General features: G+C 33.2%; 2 protein-coding genes across 2 annotated transcripts; both read left to right on the top strand.

Annotated features, from left to right (window-relative positions):
- The first annotated feature begins 7,544 nt into the window (after nt 1-7,544).
- On the top strand, nt 7,545-14,164 carry LOC121242285 (endo-1,3;1,4-beta-D-glucanase-like). The gene is made up of 7 exons (XM_041140174.1): nt 7,545-7,813; nt 9,684-9,705; nt 10,094-10,220; nt 10,664-10,754; nt 10,981-11,070; nt 11,496-11,596; nt 13,848-14,164. Exons 1-7 carry the CDS (start codon nt 7,666-7,668, stop codon nt 13,986-13,988), a joined length of 720 nt encoding a protein of 239 aa, XP_040996108.1. The 5' UTR covers nt 7,545-7,665; the 3' UTR covers nt 13,989-14,164.
- Nucleotides 14,165-16,602: 2,438 nt separating this feature from the next.
- On the top strand, nt 16,603-20,258 carry LOC121242278 (endo-1,3;1,4-beta-D-glucanase-like). The gene is made up of 7 exons (XM_041140167.1): nt 16,603-16,814; nt 17,667-17,688; nt 18,022-18,148; nt 18,505-18,595; nt 18,857-18,946; nt 19,339-19,439; nt 19,954-20,258. The coding sequence occupies exons 1-7, from the start codon at nt 16,667-16,669 to the stop codon at nt 20,092-20,094; spliced, it is 720 nt and encodes a 239-aa protein (XP_040996101.1). The 5' UTR covers nt 16,603-16,666; the 3' UTR covers nt 20,095-20,258.
- Nucleotides 20,259-23,173: the final 2,915 nt, after the last annotated feature.

Genomic DNA, 23,173 nt, shown 5'->3' with positions numbered 1-23,173 from the left:
TCTCTCTCTCCCCTCTCCTCGTGCCCGCCACCCCTGCCCTCTCTCCATGTCAACCATGGTGGTCGGGAACCATCTCAGAGTGAGCAGAAGACGCCAGGAGGTAACTTACAATATGCTAACCCAAAAGAAAACGACATCAGATTTACGGCCCAAAAGAAAATATATGTTTGGATACCAAAGTTTTCCAACACCACCTTTGACCAGCTTTACACTCTCAAATGATGCCTCTCTATTTTAAAATGATAAAGAGATAAAATGGAGTGATTTTCATGCTCTTAATTGTGCAAAATAAAATCAGTTTTTGTCCTTATTGACAACTAAAAGTTACAACACATGGTAGTGAAGAAGCACAAATTCAAGGGATATAATTCTTGATACATTTGTAACTAGCTTAAGCCAAGAGACAACTCTTGGTAATGGGTTGTGGTGTAATTAATAAATTCCAGTCGACTGTTTTTAGGATTATGTTGTTATCATTGACCGCAACATAAAGGTTCCAAAAACTATACCTATTTAAAATCGCACTGAGCGATGAATTTCCCACCGTCGGTCTGAACAAACTCTAAAAAGCTATACCTATTTTTTTGTTGAAAAAAGATGAACTTCATTAAACAACATCAAACGTCATAGAATGCAAAAATTCTGGACTAACAACCAAGGCAACTACATCCTCAGGTATTAATAGTGCAGCTTTTGCGAGTTGATGAGCATAAACATTAGCAGCTCTTTTAACAAATAAAACTTCCCAACTTGGTAAACCTGAAAGTTTAATCTTAGTGTCATCCAGAATCATCCCCACCCGATCCCATCTATACACTGGTTGCTCTAAACATTTGACAATTGAAAGAGAATCACCCTCCAAGATAATTGAGCTGCAACCCAATTCTATAGCTAGATCTACAGCATACAAGGCACCTTGAGCTTCTGCAAGTAATGGATCAAAAAAACTTGGTCTAGAAAATTTTTTGGAAGCCATCACTTTTCCTTGAGAATCATGGGCTACTATACCAAAACCAGCCCTACCTTGTCCTGCATTCAATCCTGCATCCCAATTGATCTTAGTAACACCTGGAGGAGGAGGAGGATTCCAGAGCCAATTCTCATCTATCATCCCTCGAGAAGATGTATTAAACTTGGGTTGAGCAGCTTTGAATTCTTTTAAAGACTTTTGGGCCGTCTGCATCAATTCAAAGGGATGAGTAAAAGCATTCTAAAAAATAAATAGATTCCTCCTATGCCAAATGTTCCTTGCTATTAAAGCAAATAATTCAATAGAATCTTGATCACAGGTTGAGATTAGTGCCTCAAGTAATTCACCAAATTTTTCAAGTCTGATAGAACTTTTCTGCAAACCAGATGGACCTAGACTCCACACGTTCATAGCAAATGGACAATTCCACAAAATATGGATCACAATTTCAATCTCACTCAAACAAATAGGATACTTAGGGGATTCACAGATTTGCTTCTTAGCCAGATTAAACATTGTAGGTAAAGACTTTAGACAAGCTCTCCATAAAAAAGTCTTCACAGCATTTGGAATTTGAAAATTCCAACAGTTAGTCCACTCAATTTTCTTTTTATCAGCAGAAGAGGACTGACCATACCGTAGTGCATTTAGCTCCTTTTGTAGATGGTATGCACTCTTCACTGTAAAAACTCCATCTTTGGTTCTTAAACATATTAATTTATCCTCTGCACTAGTGGAACTGATTGGGATCTTATTGATAGTATCAGCTTCAGCTTCTCCAAACATCTCCTTAACCAAATCCTTCTTCCATTCTTTCATTGTATGGTTGATAATAGAAGCAACCTTGGCGTCCCCAGACAGAATTTGTGGTACAGATTGGACTTATAACTAGAGGGAATAGGCAACCACTTGTCTTGCCAAATAAGAGTACTCTGACCATTACCAATTCTCCAAATGGAACCTTATTCATTCAAGTGTCTAGCTGAACAAATGCTTCTCCAGATGAATGAAGGAGTGCCACCTACCTTTGCCTTCAAGAAATCTATAGTAGGAAAGTATTTCACTTTAAGAACCTAAGATGCCAAGGAGAGTGGCTTTTATATAATTCTCCAAGCTTGTTTAGCTAATAAAGCATTGTTAAAACTTTCAAATTCTCTAAATCCCAACCCTCCTACTGATTTTGCCTTTCCCATTTGATGCCAAGAAACCCAATGTGTCTTCCTCTCCCTTTCTTGTTGTCCCCACTAGAAATTGTGCATGACTCTATTAAGCCTCTTTTCCAGCTTGAGATAGTAGCTTATTCTTCTAATTACTCACTCTAGCCTTGACTCTATCCAGGATCCCTTTAACAGCTTGTATTCTTGACCTGCCTATAAGAACAGGTAGTCCAAGATATTTCTCATAGCTTGAGATAGCTCTAATTCTAGCCATGGAAAGGATGTAATCTCTAGTTTACCTTCTAGTATTTGCACTAAAAAAGATTGAAGTTTTATCTTTGTTGAGTTTTTGTCCGGAGCCCCTTTCATACATATCAAGAAGATCAAATAGCTTAGCCCACTCTACACCATTTGCACGACAAAAGAGCAAACTATCATCTGCAGAAAAACAAATGGTTAATACTTAAATTGCTTCTACCAAAATGGAACCCATGAATTTGCTTAGCAACTTCAGCTTGGTATAAGAGTGAACTCAAGACTTCTGAAACAAGGATAAAAAGATAGGGAGACAAGGGGTCTCCCTACCTCAGTCCCCTTGCGGGTTGAAACCATGATTGAGGAACACCATTGATGAGTATAGAGTAAGATACAGTAGAAATACACCCCATCACTAAGTCAATCCACCTGGAGCTGAAACCCATCTTATCTAAGGGTGTAAATTCAAACGGGAAAACCGGTCCAGACAGGACCGAACCGGTTCTTAGAACGAGAAAACCGGCTGGTTCCGGTCCGATTCTGGTTTTAGGATTTTTCGGACCGGACCAGACCGGTTGATAAAAAATATATATATAAAATAATATTTGTATTATTGTATATATAAGTTTTATACAAAATATTATATATATTAATATATATAAGTTTTATATATTATGTATAATTATAAATTTTTATCTGAAATTTTTATATATAATATATATAATTATATATATTCATATATGAAATAATTTCTTATTATAATTTATAAATTATTACATAAAATGTTAATACTAAATCACTAAAAGTTTATAACTAATACTAATAGTCTAATATAGACTAATGACTATAATTATACTTATAATTAATACTACAAGTTTTTACTAAAATTTTATAACTAATTCTAATATTAAATATATAGTTTATAACTAATACTAATATATAACTTATAACTATAGTAATAGTCTAATATTAATACTATTATATAGTCTAATATATTAATAAAAGTATAAAACATATTTTTTTAAATCAGTTTTTTTTTTTAAACAAAACTTTAATGATAAATTGTGAAATTTACATTTTAAAAAAACTGAAAAATCAGACCGGACCGGACTGGTAAAACCGGAAGTACTGGTTTAGGAGGGTAATTGGTGCGTAATCAGTTTCAGAAAATACAAAACCGGTACATACCAGTTCGGTCCTAGATTTTATCCAAAATCGGACCGGACCGGACCGATTACACCCCTAATCTTATCCATAGCTGCTCTAAAAAAACTACATTCCACCCTATCGTATGTTTTACTCATGTCAAGTTTCAAAGATATATAGCCTTGTTGCCTCTTGACTTTACAACTCATAGAGTGCATAGCCTCAAAAGCCACAATCACATTATCAAGAATTAATCTATCTGGAACAAATGCACTTTGAGATGGAGATATGATCTGAGGCAATATGAGCTTAAGTTTGTTGGCTAATACTTTAGAAACAAGTTTGTAGATAACATTGCATAATGAAATAGGTCTGAAATCAGTCACTAATTGAGCTTTTTTCACCTTGGGTATTAGTACTATATAAATATGATTTATGCAAGACATGTCACCAAAAGAATTTAGGATCTCTAGAATAGCTCGAGTGACATCTACTCCCACTATAGATTTTGGTAAAAGACAACTGAAAATCCATCAGGACCAAGGGATCCTAATGGATTCATTTGAAATAAAGTTGTCCTTACCTCAGAAGCAGTGAATACCTTTGATAACAGATTGTTCATATGCTCATCCACCCTCTTCTCTACATACATCAAGCACTCAGGAATCTTATCTGGTTGAAAGGTAGAAAACAGATTATTATAATGAAATTTGAAGGAATATGAAATGTCATCCCTGCTACAAGCCACACTGCCATCTTCCTTCATAATATTATGGATTTCATTAGTTCTTCTTCTCTGATTAGTAGCTCTGTGGAAAAATTTAGTGTTTTTGTCTCCCTATCTGAGCCATGCCTGCTTTGCCCTTTGTCTCCACCTTACATTGTCTTCTTTTAATTGAATTTTCATCTCCTTTTGCACTTGTTTCACTTCCCTGATTAGGGCACCAGTATTAGCATTCTGGAGGTTAGAAAGCAATTTGATTTTGTCCTAGGCCTGTCTCCTATGTTTATCAAGAGAATTTTGTTTCCACTGAATTAAAGAGTCCCTACAGATTAGAAGTTTATTGTGTACACCCCTCAAATGAGATCCCTGCCATGAATCAATCTGGGCCCAACAGTTGTGAATGATTCCATTACACTCTTCCCTTAAATCCCAACTTGCCTCGTATCTAAAGATCTCAGTTCTGCCACCTCCTTCAGTTCTACTCGTTTCCCTTCCACCTCTCATAGAAAACAGTAAAGGACAATGGTCTAAAGAGTGAGCTGGAAGAGCAGTTACCCAAGTCTAAAAAAAATTAATTAATCTAGGTGACATTTCCAAGAACTCGATCTAATCTTTCCTTAGTGAAATAGGCTCCCTCCCTTGCCATTATTCCAGGTAAATTTAGTACCCTCATACCCTAAATCACTCAAGCCACTAGAGTCCACTGCCTCCCTGAATCTTTCCATTTGGTTGTAAGTCCTTAGAGTTGCCCCTTGCTTCTCATGTTGATGCATCACTTCATTAAAATCCCCAAAGTAGATCCAAGATCTATCTAAGTTAAGCTTAATCAATCTCAATAACTGCCAAATACTCTCCATTTGTGAGGTGAAAGGGTGTCCATAGAATTCAGTAACCAACATCTCTTCATTGGTCTCCTCTCTTTTAACAGACAACGATATATGATTTTGAGAGTAAGTATCTAAAGAAATATCATCAGTATTATTCCACAAAAAAGCTAACCCTCCAATAAGGCCTCTCCTTTCAACTACAAAACTTCTATCAAACCCCACTAAGTTTCTTACTTCTTCTACTTTCTTCCTTCCACACTTAGTTTCCATTAGAAAAACCACCTTGGGACACTTAGTCTTCACCCAAAGCTGAAGTTCTCAAACTGTACGAGGATTTTCATGCCCTCTACAGTTCCAACTCAGGCCCATCATTGTTGTTGGTGGAGCTGCACAGCAGCCTCCACAAACCCAGTTTCAAAACTGCAATTTTCCAACACTTCACCAATTTTCTGTTTTTTTTCTAGTTAGAACCAGATCACACAGCTGAGTATTCCCATCGATTTTATTATTACTTTGAGGCTCATTCTCAAACTCTATTGGATGGTTACCCTTTGATGCCCTAGCTCTTCTTTTCCATGTGGACCCTTTAGAAAAAGTCCCTTTTAAATTAGGATTTGTCTGGTCTGAATCCTCAGTGTCTCAAGATATGGTGAGAGTAGACAAAGCTGGATGAGAAACTTCCATTTCCATATTGCCCTCATGACTATCTTGTAGTAACTCATTTGTCTCCTTTAATAAAGAATAGCTTCCTTTTTTGTCCTCTGCTTGTTGCAAGTCAACTTTTTCCTCTCCCTTACTACCCTTATAGGTTCTAACAATAGGATTGGAATCTTGGATTCCTATGTTGTCCATATTCCCTCTCTCAGCAGTCAACTGTACCCCCTTCCTTACTGAATCCTCATATTTGATAGCCTGCTATTGTAAAGACTTCTATTTCCTCCTTAGAACACCCTATCACTTCAAACATGTCTGCCTTTACCTCATCCCCTTTACCAACACTAGTCTCTGCCTCATGCCTCCACTGAAACTGATTAGAATCTATTGCATCACCATACTTTCTTAGATAAAAAATATTTGTGTTCATTGGTTGTGCTCTAAGCTAAGGACCAAATTGTTGTTTGTTCACTCCATCTCTCATATATTCACTCATCGGCCTACTACAACCCTTCCCTTGATGAAATAATATACCACAGTTGAAACAAAAAGATTGTAATCTCTCATACTTGAAAGAGATCCAATAGTGATGCCCATTAAAACTCAACCAACGACCTTTCAGTAAGGGCTTATGGATATCAATAGCTACTCGCACTCTAAGACATCTTCTCCATTCTGAACCATCAAATTCAGCATCTACCTTGATAACATGTCCAAAAGTTGCACCAAATTGGCTCCCCAATTCCTCAGACATGGCTGCTAGAGGCAGGTTGTGTAATTGGACCCAAAAAGGTTCAAATTTGAACTGTATAGAGTTAAGAACATCAGAATCAATCACTTCTTGTATTGTTAGTAACTTCCTATCAAAGAACCAAGGCTTCCCACTTAGCACCTTATCTTTATCATATAAGAATTGAAATTCAATAAGGAATTGTTGATCTCCCAACTCCTTAAAACCTTACCCACCCCTCCAATCTCCAAACTTGGGCCATTGTTTTCCTAAAAGCTTCATTGTTCAATCCTTTTTCAGTCAGCACTTTGCCAATAATACGATATTTTCCATGAACTCCATACTCCTGTTCCTTAGAAGCCTGAAAAATTGAACTTTCTTCATTAGTCAAATTAAGTTTTTCCTATTGTTTTGACAGAATTATCTCTTCCACTGCCATAGTTTTCTAAAACTACACTCTTTGCAAGAAAAGATTAGATTAAACCCCTTGTCGAAGGAAGGGAACCGCCTTACTTTCTCGGAGAGAAAAGAATGCACTTGAGCTTTAAAAAGCTATACCTATTTAAAAGGAGTAATGTTATTATCATTCTCTAATTTATATCATTCACTTTATCAGTCACTTTATTTCTTTAGTATGGCATCATATTTGTGGTGCGGCTCGTGCCTGTGGATTATTAAACAAATTTAAAAAATATATATTTAAAATAAAATGACGTTCAAAAATACAAAGAAAAGTAAATGATATAAAATACTAGATTCTTTTTATCTTTTATATTTATGTTTTTAATTTTTTTTAAGATTGAGTGACAAAATAAATATAAAGAAAAATGATTTGTACAAGTTCTAAATAGATAAGACTCATACAAGTCCTTCTAAAAAAATTGACTCCACTTAAAAAATATATATATAAAAAACTATTTATTATTAGTAAAACTTACTTAAAAAAAAAATTATATGAGAGTTATCTATTTTACACCGGTAAATGACCTTATTCAAATATAAATTAGTGCGGTAGCATTTCTCATTTAAAAATCGCACCGTTGTTATCACTGGACCACGTATTTACCGAAGTTCTCAAAACCACTCCTATTTATCAACTAGAAAATTTCCCACCGTCGGTCCGAACAAACTCTAAAAGACAGTCCTGCTTTGACCGGTGCGTTTGAGTTTTCTGCGATCCTTTGGCTGAGCGACGAAAAGCAATGTCAGGCCCTCAGTGCTGCTCCAACCCACCAACCCTCAACCCAAACGCCGGTGCTGGCCATGTTGAGCAGCTCGGTGGCCTCAGCAGCTACGTCTCTGGCTTCCCCGACTCCAAGCGTGTCGTTCTCCTCATCTATGATGTCTTTGGTAACCTACACTTCTCTTCTTTGCTCACTTTTGTTTTCTATTTTACTTTAAGCTGTGATCAGGGTGCTGCTTTTTGGATTATGAAGTTTCGATTTTTTGATGTCGATGAGTCGATGACTAATCCCACCTCAAACCAAATGAGATGAGGTTTAAGTTTTTTTTCGATTACAGATGATATGAGAAATCTGTAATTAATAATGAGGTAATTTGTAAGCAGTAATAAAATGATTTGAATTAAGATTTTTATAAGATTTTGAAAAATAAAGGATAGTTAGAATATAATTTTTTAATGTTATTTTTATTTTAAAATTTAAAAAAGTAGAATTGTTTTTTATATTTTATGTAGAAATTTGGAAAAGATATAATGATTAGATAAAAAAGTTAAGAGCATTAATATTGGTCTATCCATATGTATATGTAAAGTTATATTTGCATAATATGGCTTTAAAATCCTCCACATTAGCTTATGCATATCCAAATATTTAGTTACCTATGAACAGTGCTTATCTAAATTTGGATAACTACTATTCACCCTACAAATCATATTTTAATCATTATTTCTCTCTCCTCCCACTCCCTCTCTCACAATCCTTTCATTTTTTCCCTCCTTCAACAACACAACAAACTTTTACTTGCACATTCATTTTATTATTATGATATATTATATATATTTTTTTCATTTTATTATATTTTTAATATAACATATAAATTTTATTATTACATTTGTATTATTAATGTCAAATGTATGTAGTGGATGCTAATTACAAAATATATATAAAAAAATTGATTTTAGCAAAAAATTAATAATAATAAAATACTTTTATTATTATTTTGTCTCACATATGCATAAGCCAATGTGGAAATTTTGCTTGAATGACAAAGTGGATATGCAAAAGAGGTGATTTTGCATATGCATATGCATAGACCAATGCTAATGCTCTAAAAAGTTAAAAAGTTAAAAAGTTAAAAATTAAAAATTAAAAAATATTTATTGTTGAATAGTGTTTAGACATTGAGATGAAATGGTTTAAAAGAAGAATAAATATAGATAGAAGTCACTATTTGGAGCATCCATTTTGCACACATGATGTGACATCATCTAGACCACACATCTCCTTAAGTGAGTGTTGAGAACAATCAACTAGAAGTAGCCATGCAGTGAGTGCAAAGTGTGTACTGCTACAATGACTTCTCTCTAGCATTACTCTTGAAAGAAACCAAACCAGACAAGTTTTTAAGCCAATGGTAGAAAAAAAAATGGATAAAGAACCTGTTTGTAGACGTTAGCCCCAACGCTCGTTCTGTCAAACCATTGGCTCTCTTACGGTTGTTGGGAGGCAATAGACGGGGAGTGCAAGACCATAATTTGACACTCACGCTTGCTCGTGACATCTATGTAACATGGGACTTGAAGTTTTTATGATTTATTCTTGTTAATAAATCTCAAGAAAACTTCATCAACAGCTTCAATTATCATCGAAAATTTGTTTTTCTTAGAATATGTATGTGATGAAGAGCCAAATCTGAAGAACATTAGAAAAATTCATTGGTACGAAAGGTTGAAATTCTAACTACAGTAATCCCTGATGTTGCTTCCAGAAATCTTTTCGTGATGATTTGGTGTGTCATTTGTGCTCTAGTCATTTATGTAAATTTTTTCGCCGTTCTTATATTTTTAATCAACTAATTGTTTAATTTTTCCCTATTGGGCTTGGTTGGATATCGAAACTGAGTATTAAGGAAGTGGTGGGATTCTTGTTGAACAAGCGATATGCATGCATGTCCTTGTGTACCTGCTACAAAATAATTGGCTAGGTTAATTAACTACCACTGCCATCTTCTAACTTTACATGTTTGATTTTTCCTGCAGGTTATGAAGCTCCAAACTTGAGGTATGGCTAATTCTCATATCTCTTTCTTCATCTAGTTTGGGGATTTTGCATATTAGATAAAGCCATCTTAACAATCTTTCTGCAAAGTTGAACTTCTTATCATTTTAGGTTTAAGTGAAAGATATTTTCTTTAAAATTCAAAGTCATTGACTAACTTGGCTAACATAATTTTGTCACATAGTGGGCACTTCTAATGCGTCATCTTTCTTTCATTTTGGAAGTGGGTACAATAGTTAAGTGTATTTATCTATTCCAAGATGTGTTATGTCATTTTGAACAAGTAGTCTACATGGTCTGGTTCACACACACACACATACACTCAACATTGTGAATTTGTGCTTACTCTTTGCTTCTGAAAGCTAATGTCTGCTGCTTTCCATGTTAAAAGGAAGCTTGCAGACAAGGTTGCAGCTGCTAGATTTTATGTCGTGGTTCCGGACTTCTTCCATGGAGATCCCTATGTGCCCGACAAATCTGATAGGCCTTTTCAAGTTTGGTTTAAGGATCATGGAACGGTTGGTTCTGGACTGTAATACTTGCCTGGAAATTGTTTCTATATAAATCCACATGTGTGTGTGTGTACATACTTGCCTGTATGTATTTACATTGGAACCTTCCCTGAAACTTGAATATACTGCTGCATTTCCATTTCAGATTAAGTTCAGAGGGCCTTAGGGGAAGGTTGGGAATCTCATGTGTTAGGCTGCCTGAATATGCATGGAGATTAAGCTGGCCAATTTCCCTATTTTTATTCTGAAAGCAACAGATGGTTGCATGCACTCAGCTGGCTAATCTCTTTCTTTATTGCTGAAAGTGACAGATTGTTCATACTTCATAAATTATTAAACAATCAAGCTTGCATCAACATTTTTCAACCATAAATTGTAGCTTTCTACTCATTACTACATAGTTCGGTTATGCACTAATAGCGTCTGAAGCTCTATAATTATTTCGATAGGATAAAGCATTTGAGGTGGCAAAGTCGGTAATTGAAGCTGTAAAGAGTAAAGGTGCTTCTGCAGTTGGGGCTGCAGGTTTTTGCTGGGGTGGTGAGTTTTCTCTATTAGTTCTTCTTTGTTTGACCTTCCTTTTATTTTTTGTTTTTTCATTTTTCTTTTTAGTCACCCTTGACACCCCCTTCCCCACAAAAGAATCTAGGCAACTTTTCAAGTGTTGCTTACATTGAAGTTTGATCAATATTTCTAATGTGTCGAATCACTTGCATTTTAATGCTTAAAAACGAGGCTGATGTTTGAACTTTTGTAATCTTCTCAGCCAAGGTTGTGGTTGAACTTACAAAGTCGGAGCTTATCCAATCTGCTGTGCTATTACATCCTTCATTTGTCACTGTGGAGGATATCAAGGGTATGGATTCCAGTGCTTAAATCTTCCAGAACTCTATATTTTAGTTTCACTTTATTATTAATCTACAATTTTGGAACCTTTTTCTACGTGGAACATCACCAAGTCGACTCATTCCTGGGGAGTAGACTCCCTAGATAGATGACCCCCACCCATCAGAAGGAAATGTCAGGTAATCTAGGGAAACTTTTAATCCAGAATTGAACCTAGGATCTCTCTGTCTACAACTCGTCCCAAGCCGGCCTTTTGACCTCTAGGCTGCACCTTGATGTTGTTGTAATTTCAGAACTTAAAAGTGTCTTTTGCAGTATCCTGGGGAAGTGACTGCTATTGAAGTCAGATGATATTTAAGTACAGGCTCAGTGTCACAGTGCGCACATTTCTCATGGTGTCACAGTATAATGGTCAATTTTTGGAATGAATCTCAGGGGTCAGGGCTCCTATTGCAGTACTTGGCGTTGAGATTGACAATCTGTCTCCACCTGAACTCTTGAAACAGTTTGAAGAAGTCTTAGCTGCTAAACCTGAGGTGGGAAGATCAAGTCTTTTTGTCTTTTTTTGTGTCTCTTTTCTTTTCTCTTGTTATTCATATTTATAAGCTGGTTTACACTTTAGTGTTCCGGATGTTACCTTATTTTATACGCTTTTGTTTTCTAATTGAGAAATTTTTCTCTCTTTAGATAATAACATTCTTAAGTAAACAAAAGGGGATGTTTGGGGAATGACCGAATGAGATGAGATGAGAACTCTGTGAATAGTAGTATAATGGTTTGTGAATAGTAGTGAAATGGTTTAAGTTATGATGTGTTTTATGGGTTTTGAGAAATGAAAGAAAAAGTTGAATAAAAATATTATAAATTTAAAATATTGTTAGAATATAATTTTTTGATATTATTTTTGTTTTGAGATTTTAAAAAAGTTGAATTGTTTTTTATGTTTTGTTTGGAAGTTTGGAAAAACTGTAATTATTAGATAATGATTATATAAAAAAGTTGAAAATTTGAAATTGAAAAATGTATGTTTGAGTGTTGTTTGGATGTTGAGATGTGATGAGATGAGATGAGGGCCGGCTCTTCCATTAGGCGACTAAGGTAATTAGTGGAAGAAGGCCCCAAAAAAAATCTAAGTAGAATCTTTTTTAAAAGAAATATTCAATTAAAAAAAATTAATCAATTCGGTAAAAGAATATAAAAAATATCAAGTAGATATTATGTCATTTTTAGTTTTAAAAGTATTCCACATAATAATTATTTCACGTACTCTCCTTCTGAGAATACACTTTTCTTTTGTCATTATTAGTTTAATATATAATGTGAAAATTATAAATAGTAAAATCTAATTTTTGAGTGTTCATAACAAAATTTTGTATAATCCTTTGAAGAGATAAGGGACCACTTTTTTCAAATGTGTAGGTTATTTATAGAATTTTATTGAAAATAATGATTATAATTGCTTCTAAGGCTCATTTGGATACTAGGAATATCTCAGAATGTCTGTGAATAGTAGTGAAATAATTTGAATTAAGATATTTTATTGGGTTTGAGAAAGAAGAGAGAAAATTTTGAATTTAAGAATATCTGAGAATACATGAGAACAATTGAGTTCCCAAACAAGCCCTTAGAATCTAAAGCATGTCCAGTAAAACGAGATTTGATAAAATCCTCTTTAAATCGAATATTTCTAATAAAGATTAAATCGGTTATTAGTTGAAAAGGCAATATAAAATCTTAATCTATAATTTTACTTTGCAAAAATGATAGGAATTCTTTTAAAATAAAATATAATGTAAAAATTAAAATTAAAATAAATTTATTTAATTTTACTTAAAAAAAAAATCTCAATCAAAATTTTAGCCTTAGGCCCCAAAACTTATTGAGCCGGCCCTGGATGAGATGGGATCAAATAAAACCATCTCCACATCCAAACAACCCTTAAATCTTATAGTTATGGATTATGATTCCTTAGTGAGGGGACTGGCTGTACTTAATATTTGCATGTTGGAATATATAGTCATTAGTCATTAGTCACAAGTCCTTCAACCTTAATTTCATGCATTTAGCATGTTCTGTATTCTGCTTTTTCTTCATTGGTGTGGTAGTGAAGCTCTATGAGAGAACAAATTCTTTGCTGCCTAGATGGACCACATAAATGGTAACAGAGCCTGCACTCTCACAAGTGTCGTAATAAGGCACTTGCTATAGCATGTTGATGCCATATCTCTGGACTCCTGTGCTGGGATAAGAATTTTATAGCCTGCAAAAAGTAGCTCCAAGAGGCTTTTGGATTACATCTCTAAATCTTTTCTTGACACTCTGGCTAGTGTTTGTCATGGTGTCTTTGCCACTCTTTGGTCTTGGCTCTAGTGGTAAGGAGAATGATCGGGGTTTGTGATGAGTGTTGTTAAGGGCTCATTTGGATAGTGAGATGAGATGATGTGAAATGATTTTAAATGAGTTGAATAAAATATTATTAGAATATTATTTTTTAATATTATTATTGTTTTGAGATTGGAAAAGGTTGAATTATTTATTATATTTTGTGTGAGAATTTGATAAAGTTGTAATGATCAAATCAGATGAGATGAGATCGTTTCTCTATCCAAACAAATAAATCAAATACTAATAGTAATGATCCATCATCTTCTGAAACGTGGATCAATCTTCCTTACTGTAGCTATGGCTTGTCTTCATTGCATGTAAACAACCCATGATGAGAAAAATTTACCCATCTTTTCCCAAGTTTTGTTTATGAAAGCAATTAATAATCCCGAGTCTTCTCAGGTGGATGGCTATGTTAAGATATTCCCCAAAATTTCACACGGTTGGACAGTTAGGTACAATGTTGAAGATGAGGCAGTGGTGAAGTCTGCTGAAGAGGCTCATCAGAACCTGTTGGAATGGTTTGACAAGTGTGTCAAGTGAGGATTGTCAAGTTGTGTTAGGTCTTTGTTTATAGTATTAAATAAGATGGGTAACGACGTTATTATTGTAATGTCGTGGCAATCGTAGTTTCTCCAAATTGTCGAGACTAACTATACCTGTAGTATGTATGAATTTGAATAATGTTGATGATGGGTAAAAGTTGCATGCTTTATGGATGTAGTAGTCATGACGATGCCATCAACTCTAGACTCTAGACTCTAGACTCTACAAAAGAAGAGTACAGACTACGGACTATCTAAACAAACAACACATGAAATAGATTACGTGCTAAAAAAGATAAAAGCCTGCAAAAGGCCAGAGGCCTGGATTTTCTTCCCTGACAAGACCAAAGAGAGAATCACCAAAGAAGGTGATTTGTCATGGTCCATATATTAGGTAGGTCGCAAAGGTGTGGGCCGTGGCTAGCTATCTTGGCACATGAAACTCGCGTGTTGGTGGGTCTGTTTGGATCTTGAAGATCAAAAGTCAAGGATTCCAGTAATGTCTTGCAAACAATAGTGACATGTGAGGCCAATTGCGTGGGCAATAGAGGCAAGTGAGCCTCATACTCTGATTTGATGGCCGTACTTGTAGTATGATTTTAACAAATTGCACCATGAGAATATTGTGGTGGGAGGGATTCATGTCGGCTGAATTTGGTCGGAGAGTCGTAGATTGGGACATATCCAACTTTGAGGGAAAAAAAATCTTAGAAAGACAAAACAAAAAGCCTACGTACAAAGGCAACAGAATGATACAGTAACAAAAGGAAAGGGTTGAGGGAGGTGGTTTTGTGGTCCAGATCGTAAGATGAAATAAAATGATTTTAGATAAAAGTTAAAAGTTAAATAAAATATTATTTTTTAATATTATTATTATTTTGAGATTTGAAAAAGTTGAATTGTTTATTATATTTTGTATAAAAATTTGAAAAAATTGTAAGAATAAGATAAAATAAAATATTTTCACTATCCAAATGGGGTGTCTTATTTGATGGAGTTGGAGATGATATAGAAATCCATTTTGAGCCAAAAATAAGCCACGTTTTGTATTTATAAATCATTAGCTATTTTAAAACCTCATACTTAGGGCCTGTTTGGGATTACGGTAGAAGTCTTAAAAAGTAATTAAATAGGTGTAAAAGCTCTTTAATTGAAAAATTAGATTTTTTGGGTGTTACATATCAAATAACTTAATCTCAAATAAGCTAAAAAATACGTTTGAGGAACAACATTATTTCCTCAAAAGTGTTTTTCTGAATAATGTAGAATGTAATTCAAATTTTAAAATGACTATCAATGGACGAAAATACCTATACAACTTTTAGATAATTACAACTTTCAAACCTTTAAAGATATGATCATAATCTTTAAAAATTCAAGTAATCGTCATTTCTATCTCATAAAACACTTTTTTAATTTGTTTCCAAACAAATATAATATGATTGAGGTGCTTTAAGCATATAGCTACCAAACAGTAAATAACTTTTTAATGGTATAACTTATTGCTTAAGTTATAAGCTATAACCTCTAAAGTTATAAATTATATTTTTCACCGCAATCACACTTAATGTATTGTTAAGAATTTATAAGCCACGACAGTGTGCCAATGCAAATGGCTTTTTTGCTTTCTTTTTTATCTTTTTCTTTCAAGTGCTTTTTAAACATGCTTAATCATTAAGAAAAAATAAAAAGAAATATAAATTTACTAATAGTTACTTTTTTAATCATTAAGAAAAAATAAAAATAATATAAAAATATGAGTTGACACATTTGGAAATCATACTATCAATTTCCTTATAAGCTAAAGTCTACATTAACATTAAATGATAGCAATATCGGCGATTCATTAGGCTTAGATGATAAAGTGTGTCATTATTGAATGATGCTATATACAGTCTTAGAATGTGTAAGTTTCACGTATTTATTTAAAAAAAAAATATGATCCACCATTAAAAAAATAATATTTTCATATGAGTTTCATATTTATCTATTCATTTTAAAATGAGTGCACGAGATTTTAACACTTAAGATTATAAATATTATTATTTTTTATTTATAATGCCAGAAAAAGAATATGCAAATATATAATATTTTACTTATGTGTAACTTTTTATATCATTATATTTTAAAATAAAAATATTTATATATTACGAGGTCATTTTTAAGTATTATTTTAAATCATCATTTAAAGTATAATTTTATAAAAAATTATAAAAGAATCTTGTCTCTATCAATATTTCAATATTCACGGTATAAAACATGTAATGACATGAGAGAGAGAGGTTAGCTTTTCATCTCATCTATGGTTATAATGTTTTAAAATTTTTAAATAAAATATAATAAAAATCTTAAAATTTAAAATTATCAAATAAAAGTTATATTAAAACAATATATTCTAATAATATTTTATTAAAATATAACTAACCTCTCCGTCCAAACATTCCCGAACATGTGGAAGCCGCAAACGAGGCGGATGACGCAAGTATGTGCATATACTTATCACTTATGGAGGGGCCAAACCACAACTTTTCTGCCGAGTAAAATAAAAATAAAAGGAAAAAAAAAAACGACTTTCTAAGTTCTATAAATTCCAAGTGTCTAATCAGAAATGGTGTAATACTCCAGAAGACTGAAGAGTGTTAAGTTTGTGTTCCATCGACTGGTCAAAGGAAGAGAATGTCCGGCCCTCAGTGCTGCTCCAACCCACCTACCCTAAATCCAAGCGCCGGAGCTGGCCATGTTGAACAGCTCGGTGGCCTTAGCAGCTACATCTCTGGCTCTCCAGACTCCAAGCTTGCCGTCCTTCTCGTCTCTGACGTCTTTGGTACCTACGCATCTCTTCAACAGTTTTTTTTCTCACTTTTGTTTGGTGCTCTATTCTCACTTTAAACCATGATCTGGGTAGTTGGTGTTGATTTTTGGATTGTGAAGTGCTTTCTTTCGGATTTTGGGATTTGAGTTGATTGGCGGATGAAATGGTTGTAGAATTTATTCATTGTTTTTTTCTATTTTGGGTTATATGTATGAATGTCTAGGAAATTTCGTTAGCACCTTCGATTATAATGGGAAATTCGTTGTCCTTGGAATTTTTCTGTTCTAGAGAACTAAATTTTATCCAAAAAAAAATCTGCGAAAAGATCAGATCTTGGAGAATCAAAAGCAAAGAAAAAAAGTTGGGATATTGAGCAGCACCAAAGGTTGAAAGTCTATCTTCAGTCATCTTTGGTTTTGCTCCGAAAAATTTCAAGATTTTGTAACAGAATAGAAATTTAGAACAGAAATGAGAAGATATAGAAGACAAAGTTACGTGGTTCGGCCGCAAGAATCTACATCTACTGATGTCTTGATAAGACTAGCAATCAAATTCAAGATTAATATGATTGATACCATAATTTGATACTTGCATACTCTTAACAAAAACTGGTATTAATGATTGGTGTTTTTTCTAGCCATTTTCACAAATGTTTGCGCCGTTCTTCTGCAGTTGTTTATTATTTATGTTTCTTTGCTAAACTTGACTGGGATATCGAAAAATAAATTTAAGGGAGCGGTTGAATCTTGTTGAACAGATTATTTATATATGAATGTCCATTGTTACCCGCTACAAAATTTTCGGCTATGTTAGTTTTTTACCCCCATCGTCTTTGACCTTTTAGATGTTTGATTTGTCCTGCAGGCTATGAAGCTCCAAACTTGAGGTATGGCTAATTCTCGCACCTCTTTGGTCTGTTTGGGTGTAGGCTTGTGTGGCTTAAAGTTATTTTTAGCTGTCTTTCTGCAAGACGAAATTCCTAGATGACATTCTTTTTCCTCAATCTGAGCTATCGATCCAAAATTCCCTGGCTTATTTTAGTCAGATAGTGGGCACTTCAATGTACTTCGCAGTTCTTTCATTTTTTAAGCGTGAAGATAAAGGTGTTCTCATTCAAAGCCATAGTGTTACCTACACGTTTGCAGCACTATCAACTTTGTAAATTTGTGTGTACTCTTTGCTTCTGAAAAATAATGTTCAGCTGCTTTCTCTATTAAAGGAAGCTTGCAGACAAGGTTGCAGCTACTGGATTTTTTGTGGTGGTTCCTGACTTTTTTCATGGAGATCCCTATGTGCCCGAAAATACGCATAGACCTATACCAGTTTGGATTAAGGATCATGGAACGGTAGGTTCTAGATTGTAATCCTTATCTGGCAATTGTTTATAACTTTTTGGTGTAGACTGTAGAGATTCCTTTTGTGAAAATTGAATGTACTGCTGCATTAACATTTTGGATTAAATTCTGAGGGCCTCAATCGGGAGTTTGGGAGTTTTACAGATTTGGCTGCCTGAAGAAATGTGTGGATTCCACTGCACAACTTCTTTATTGTTATTGCTGAAAGGAACAGATGGTTCATATTTCATAAATTCTTGAAATGCCTGGCTGCATCCACCTTTTATGATAATGGTTAATATTGGCGACCCTGATAAATTTTCCATCTTACACAATTAGTTTCTGAAGCTTTGTTATAATTTCAAAAGGATAAGGGATTTGAAGCGGCAAAGCCAGTACTTGAAGCTATAAAAAGTAAAGGTTTTTCTGCAGTTGGGGCTGCGGGCTTTTGCTGGGGAGGTGAGTTTTTTCTCCATTAGTTCTTGTTTGTTTGCTTTTACCGTTCTTTTTTGGGTAGTGTATAGTCATAGTTTTGTAGACTTTCCCCCACACTCACCACCCCCCCCCCCCCCCCACCCCCCCGTCAATTCATTCTAGAAAATTGAATTTTTTTTTCAACTGGAAACTAGTTTGATTTTAAGTTTTATATTTTAAATCGCTATCTTCTTACTGCTTTGAAAAGAGACTGATATTTGAATTTTGCATTTTGTATTTTGTCAGCTAAGGTTGTGGTTGAACTTGCAAAGGCTGAGCTTATCCAAGCTGCTGTGCTATTACATCCTTCTCTTGTCACTGTCGATGATATCAAGGGTATGAATTCCAGTGCTCAAATATTCAAGAAGTATGTGTTTGTTCACTAGATCATAAATCTGCAATTTCAGAACTTAACTGTCTTTTGATACACCCCTGGGAAATAAATTCTAGCACTTCTAATACTCTGAAAATGAGTTCAAGGGGCGTTTATTTGCTATTGTCATGCCAATATACAAGCTATTGACCTAGATTCTAGATAATCATTTCTTATACATTTGTGTTATTCCACTCTGAAATTGCTTGCAAACGAATCATCACTGACTTTATCTAATCACACATGAATCTGGATGGGCACTAGTGCAAGGAATAGCAAAAGAGTGATAGGGGGCATTATTTTGAAAAATAAAATTGCTTGTTGTTTGATGGTCAATGTTTGGAATTAATTGCAGGGGTTAAGGCTCCTATTGCAATACTAGGAGCAGAGATTGATCAAATTTCTCCACCTGAACTGCTGAAACAGTTTGAGGAGGTCTTAACTGCCAGATCGGAGGTAGGAAGATCACATCATTTGGTATTTTCTCTTTGTGGTTGTTCATTCTCTATACAGATTTACAGTGTTTACCTGTTACTATAATTTATGTGCTTTTTTCCGAAGTTCAAGGCTTTTTCTTTTCCTTGGACAACAACTTTCCTGAGTAAACAAAAGAAAAGGAGCAAGTTTTGTATCTAATTTTTTTTATCATTTTGGAATATAGTCACGGATGCTGTAGCCTCAATTTCATGTGTTTAGATTGTTCTGTGCCCTGCTTTCTTTTAGGCGCTTGCTATAGCATGTTCATGACATATCTGTTGATTTCTTCCGCGCTGGGATAATCTTTTTGAATTAATGAGTTAGAATTGTTTGCATTCTAAAATTGCTTTTAAGCTTTAGGGTTACAACTTTCTTCTACTTGTCAAATACTTTGATGTGTGAGACTTGTTGACAAAGCCTTACGCCAAAAACCTGTAGTTGCTTGCATGAATCCTTTCCCTCGCCTTAATCTAATCATTCTGATTATTATCAGGTGGATGGCTATGTTAAGATATTCCCAAAAGTTGCACATGGTTGGACAGTTAGATATGACGGAGAAGACGAGGCAGCTGTGAAGCCTGCTGAGGAGGCCCATCAGAACCTGTTGGAGTGGTTTGCTAAGTATGTTAAGTGAGAATTGTCGAGTTAGTTTCTCTTTTGTTCAGTCTTGGTTTCATATTATTATGAGACAAAAGTGTTGATCATGGTATTTCCAGATGGTTGAGACTACCTATTATATATTGAGTCTGTAGTAACGTCTGAATTCCAATAAAATGAATAATGGGTATTAGTTTATAATTCGTTATCTGAAAGCATGGCTGTTTGAAAGCAAAAGTCATTGGATCGATCTAGTTATTCTGTGTCCAAGACTTGCACCCTTTTAAACAAATCACAGGCTCGGTTCTATGCTTTCCTATCTATAGTTTTCTAAAACTAGAGAGATTTTTTCATCAATGTTCAACAATCATCATGTCATCTTTCTCCCATGCATGCAGAATACAGTACTTTTTCACGCATGAGCTGCTGCTGCTTCTCCTTAATGAACTTCTATTTTTTGAGTCCTAGATAAGATTTAATACTTCCCATTTCATTCATTTTTTTCTCGCTTTTCCTGAGTAATGCGAATCTTATGCCTCAATGATGTCTTTTTCCTTTCTTTCTAACCTCATCGAAATTCTATATAAGGTTGAACTTCCGTACTTCTATGTATGCTTTTAAAGCAAATGGTTCAAGTTGATCATTCCATGGATGAGAAATGATGAGTATAAATCTAATACACAAGTCTTGCAAGTTGATCATTCTAGATAAAAAAAAAAATAATAATAAGTAGATCCCAAAAAAATATGGATCCGTACAAAAATTTTCTATTTGAAAATTGTAAGCTGCATTAGAGTATTTCAATCTCATTCTCCATAAAAATTTCTATAATTTAACTAAAAACCACATTCTTACTCAACTTTAAAAAACCTCTTATATCTCATTCCCAGTCCTTTATCTATTCTATTAAAATAATATTTGTCTATTCTTTCTTTATTAATGTTTTCTCTCACTTCCATTCACAAACTTAACTACTCAATATTTTTTTTAATGTTTTGAATTATTATTCTAGTAAATATTTTAAACAAAAATTAAAATTATTTTTTTGCATGTATGATAATATTTTTAAAATTAATTTTTTTTATATTTTAGTTATTATTTAAATTATTTTTAAAATTATTATTTAAAACTATAATAAATATGAGTATAAGAGAAAATGTAGATGATTAGAAGAAGAATTTATTTTATTTATTAGAATAAAATATTGATAAAAAATTATTTAGAGGATAAATAGTGATTTCTTATATTTGAGCAACCACTGTTCATCTCCAAAACATTTTTCCTAAAATAGAGATTCAGATGTAGGGAAGATTTTAACCAAAACAGTAAAATGAGTCTCAAATTATAGGAAAAATAGTGTTATGAGGCATCGGCTGCGAATGCTCTTAGAGCAGCTCCATCTGCAACCCTAAAACTAATCCTTAGTCAAATTATAGGAAAAAAACATGAAAAGTGAAGAAAACTCATCTACATTCGGTTCCCTAAATTTTTTTTATTTTTTTATTCCAAATGTATATTTTAATAGAATATAAACAAAGAATATAAAGGGAAGTGACAGAAAAATAATAAAGAAAGAATAGAGAAAGATTATTTTAATAGAATAGAGAAAGAACAGGAAATGAAATATTGGAGGTTTTTGAAATATTAGTAAAATTTAGAAGAAAATTATAAGAAGTGTGATTTTAGCCAAATTTTAAGAAATATTATAGAAAAATTTCAACCATCTTATATAATCATTATAATTTTTTCAAACTCTCATATAAAATATAATAAACAATTTAACTTTTTTAACTCTCAAAATAAAAATAATATTATAATAATATTTTATTTAATTTTTAACAAAATATTTCATCCCATCTCTTCTGATCTGAATCAAACGAGACCATATTGACATGTAACAATTTTCAACAATCAATCGTAACCACAGTTCGAGTTCAATTATTTTCTCATAATTGATGTCTCTGACTCAGACCGAGACATTCCATCAAAAAAAAAAATTTGTAATAAAATAGTATTATTTATATGTTCATATCCCTCAAAATTAAACAAATTATATTCATAATTTCTTTTATTTAATAATTATATAAGAGTCGTGAAATAGTTGTTTATATTCCTTAGCGGGCCTAAAAGTAAAGGCAGGTGTTGATATCTCTTATTGAGATTTATTTTAAAAAAAATGTCGGAAATCTGATTATATGAGTTCAAAAATATTAAACAATTTAAAATTTCGTTCGAATCACTTTTAGAGTCTATTTTTATTTCTATTAAGTAAATAGTCGATTTCATAAACATGACAATCTTAATAAATTATACCCTTTGGGCCTTTATATGATTTATTCATTTTCTCAAGGTAAAATTAGGGGTCACCGATTAGATCATTAGTCCATGAAATATGTTAAAAAAAAAACCAAAAATACGTATAAAATGACTTTTGGTAAAAGAGAAATTATATATACAAACTTAAATGTATAGGTCTCATGCTTTTCCCATCCAGAGAAGCTAACGATTCTCTCTCTCTCTCTTTTCTTCTTTTAATGTAATGGTTAAGAAAGCTTTTTTGTAATGTATTTGTCATTTTTTTTTTCAAAATATTTAAAAGGATTTAAAAAACATTTGAAAAGAAAAATAAAAAAATAAAAGTGCAATTTGCAGGGGTCATCTTTCTCGATGACCCTAATAATTTTACATATAATCATAAAATGTGTAAATACCGCATAATCGTTTTGAAAAAAGTGAGATCTGTTATTAAAAAATTAATTTTTTTCATGTAAGTCTCATATTTTATTCATTTTTTTCAAATCGATTACACGGTAGTTACACAATTCACGATTGCAAATGTATTTTTTCTTATAAAAAATTAGACTCTACCAAAAAAAAAGTACACAAAACTCATTGTCTTGATGGATCCCATATTTTTACAAGAATTTATATATAATATTACTCTTCATAAAAATATACATAAAAGAAGTCTGATCTTAAACATGCATACACACACAATATATATTATTATTATTATTATTATTATTATTATTATTAAATATTTGAGGATAATATGAGATTGTCAAAACATCTTTATTATTGTGTCAGCTAAAAATAAGACTCACAAGTTCTTCTTA

The sequence above is a fragment of the Juglans microcarpa x Juglans regia genome, chromosome 1D, assembly GCF_004785595.1.
Source record: "Juglans microcarpa x Juglans regia isolate MS1-56 chromosome 1D, Jm3101_v1.0, whole genome shotgun sequence".
Taxonomy (NCBI): Eukaryota; Viridiplantae; Streptophyta; class Magnoliopsida; order Fagales; family Juglandaceae; genus Juglans; species Juglans microcarpa x Juglans regia.
Note: the sequence above shows the minus strand (reverse complement) of the source record. Positions and strands in the feature narration are given on the sequence as shown.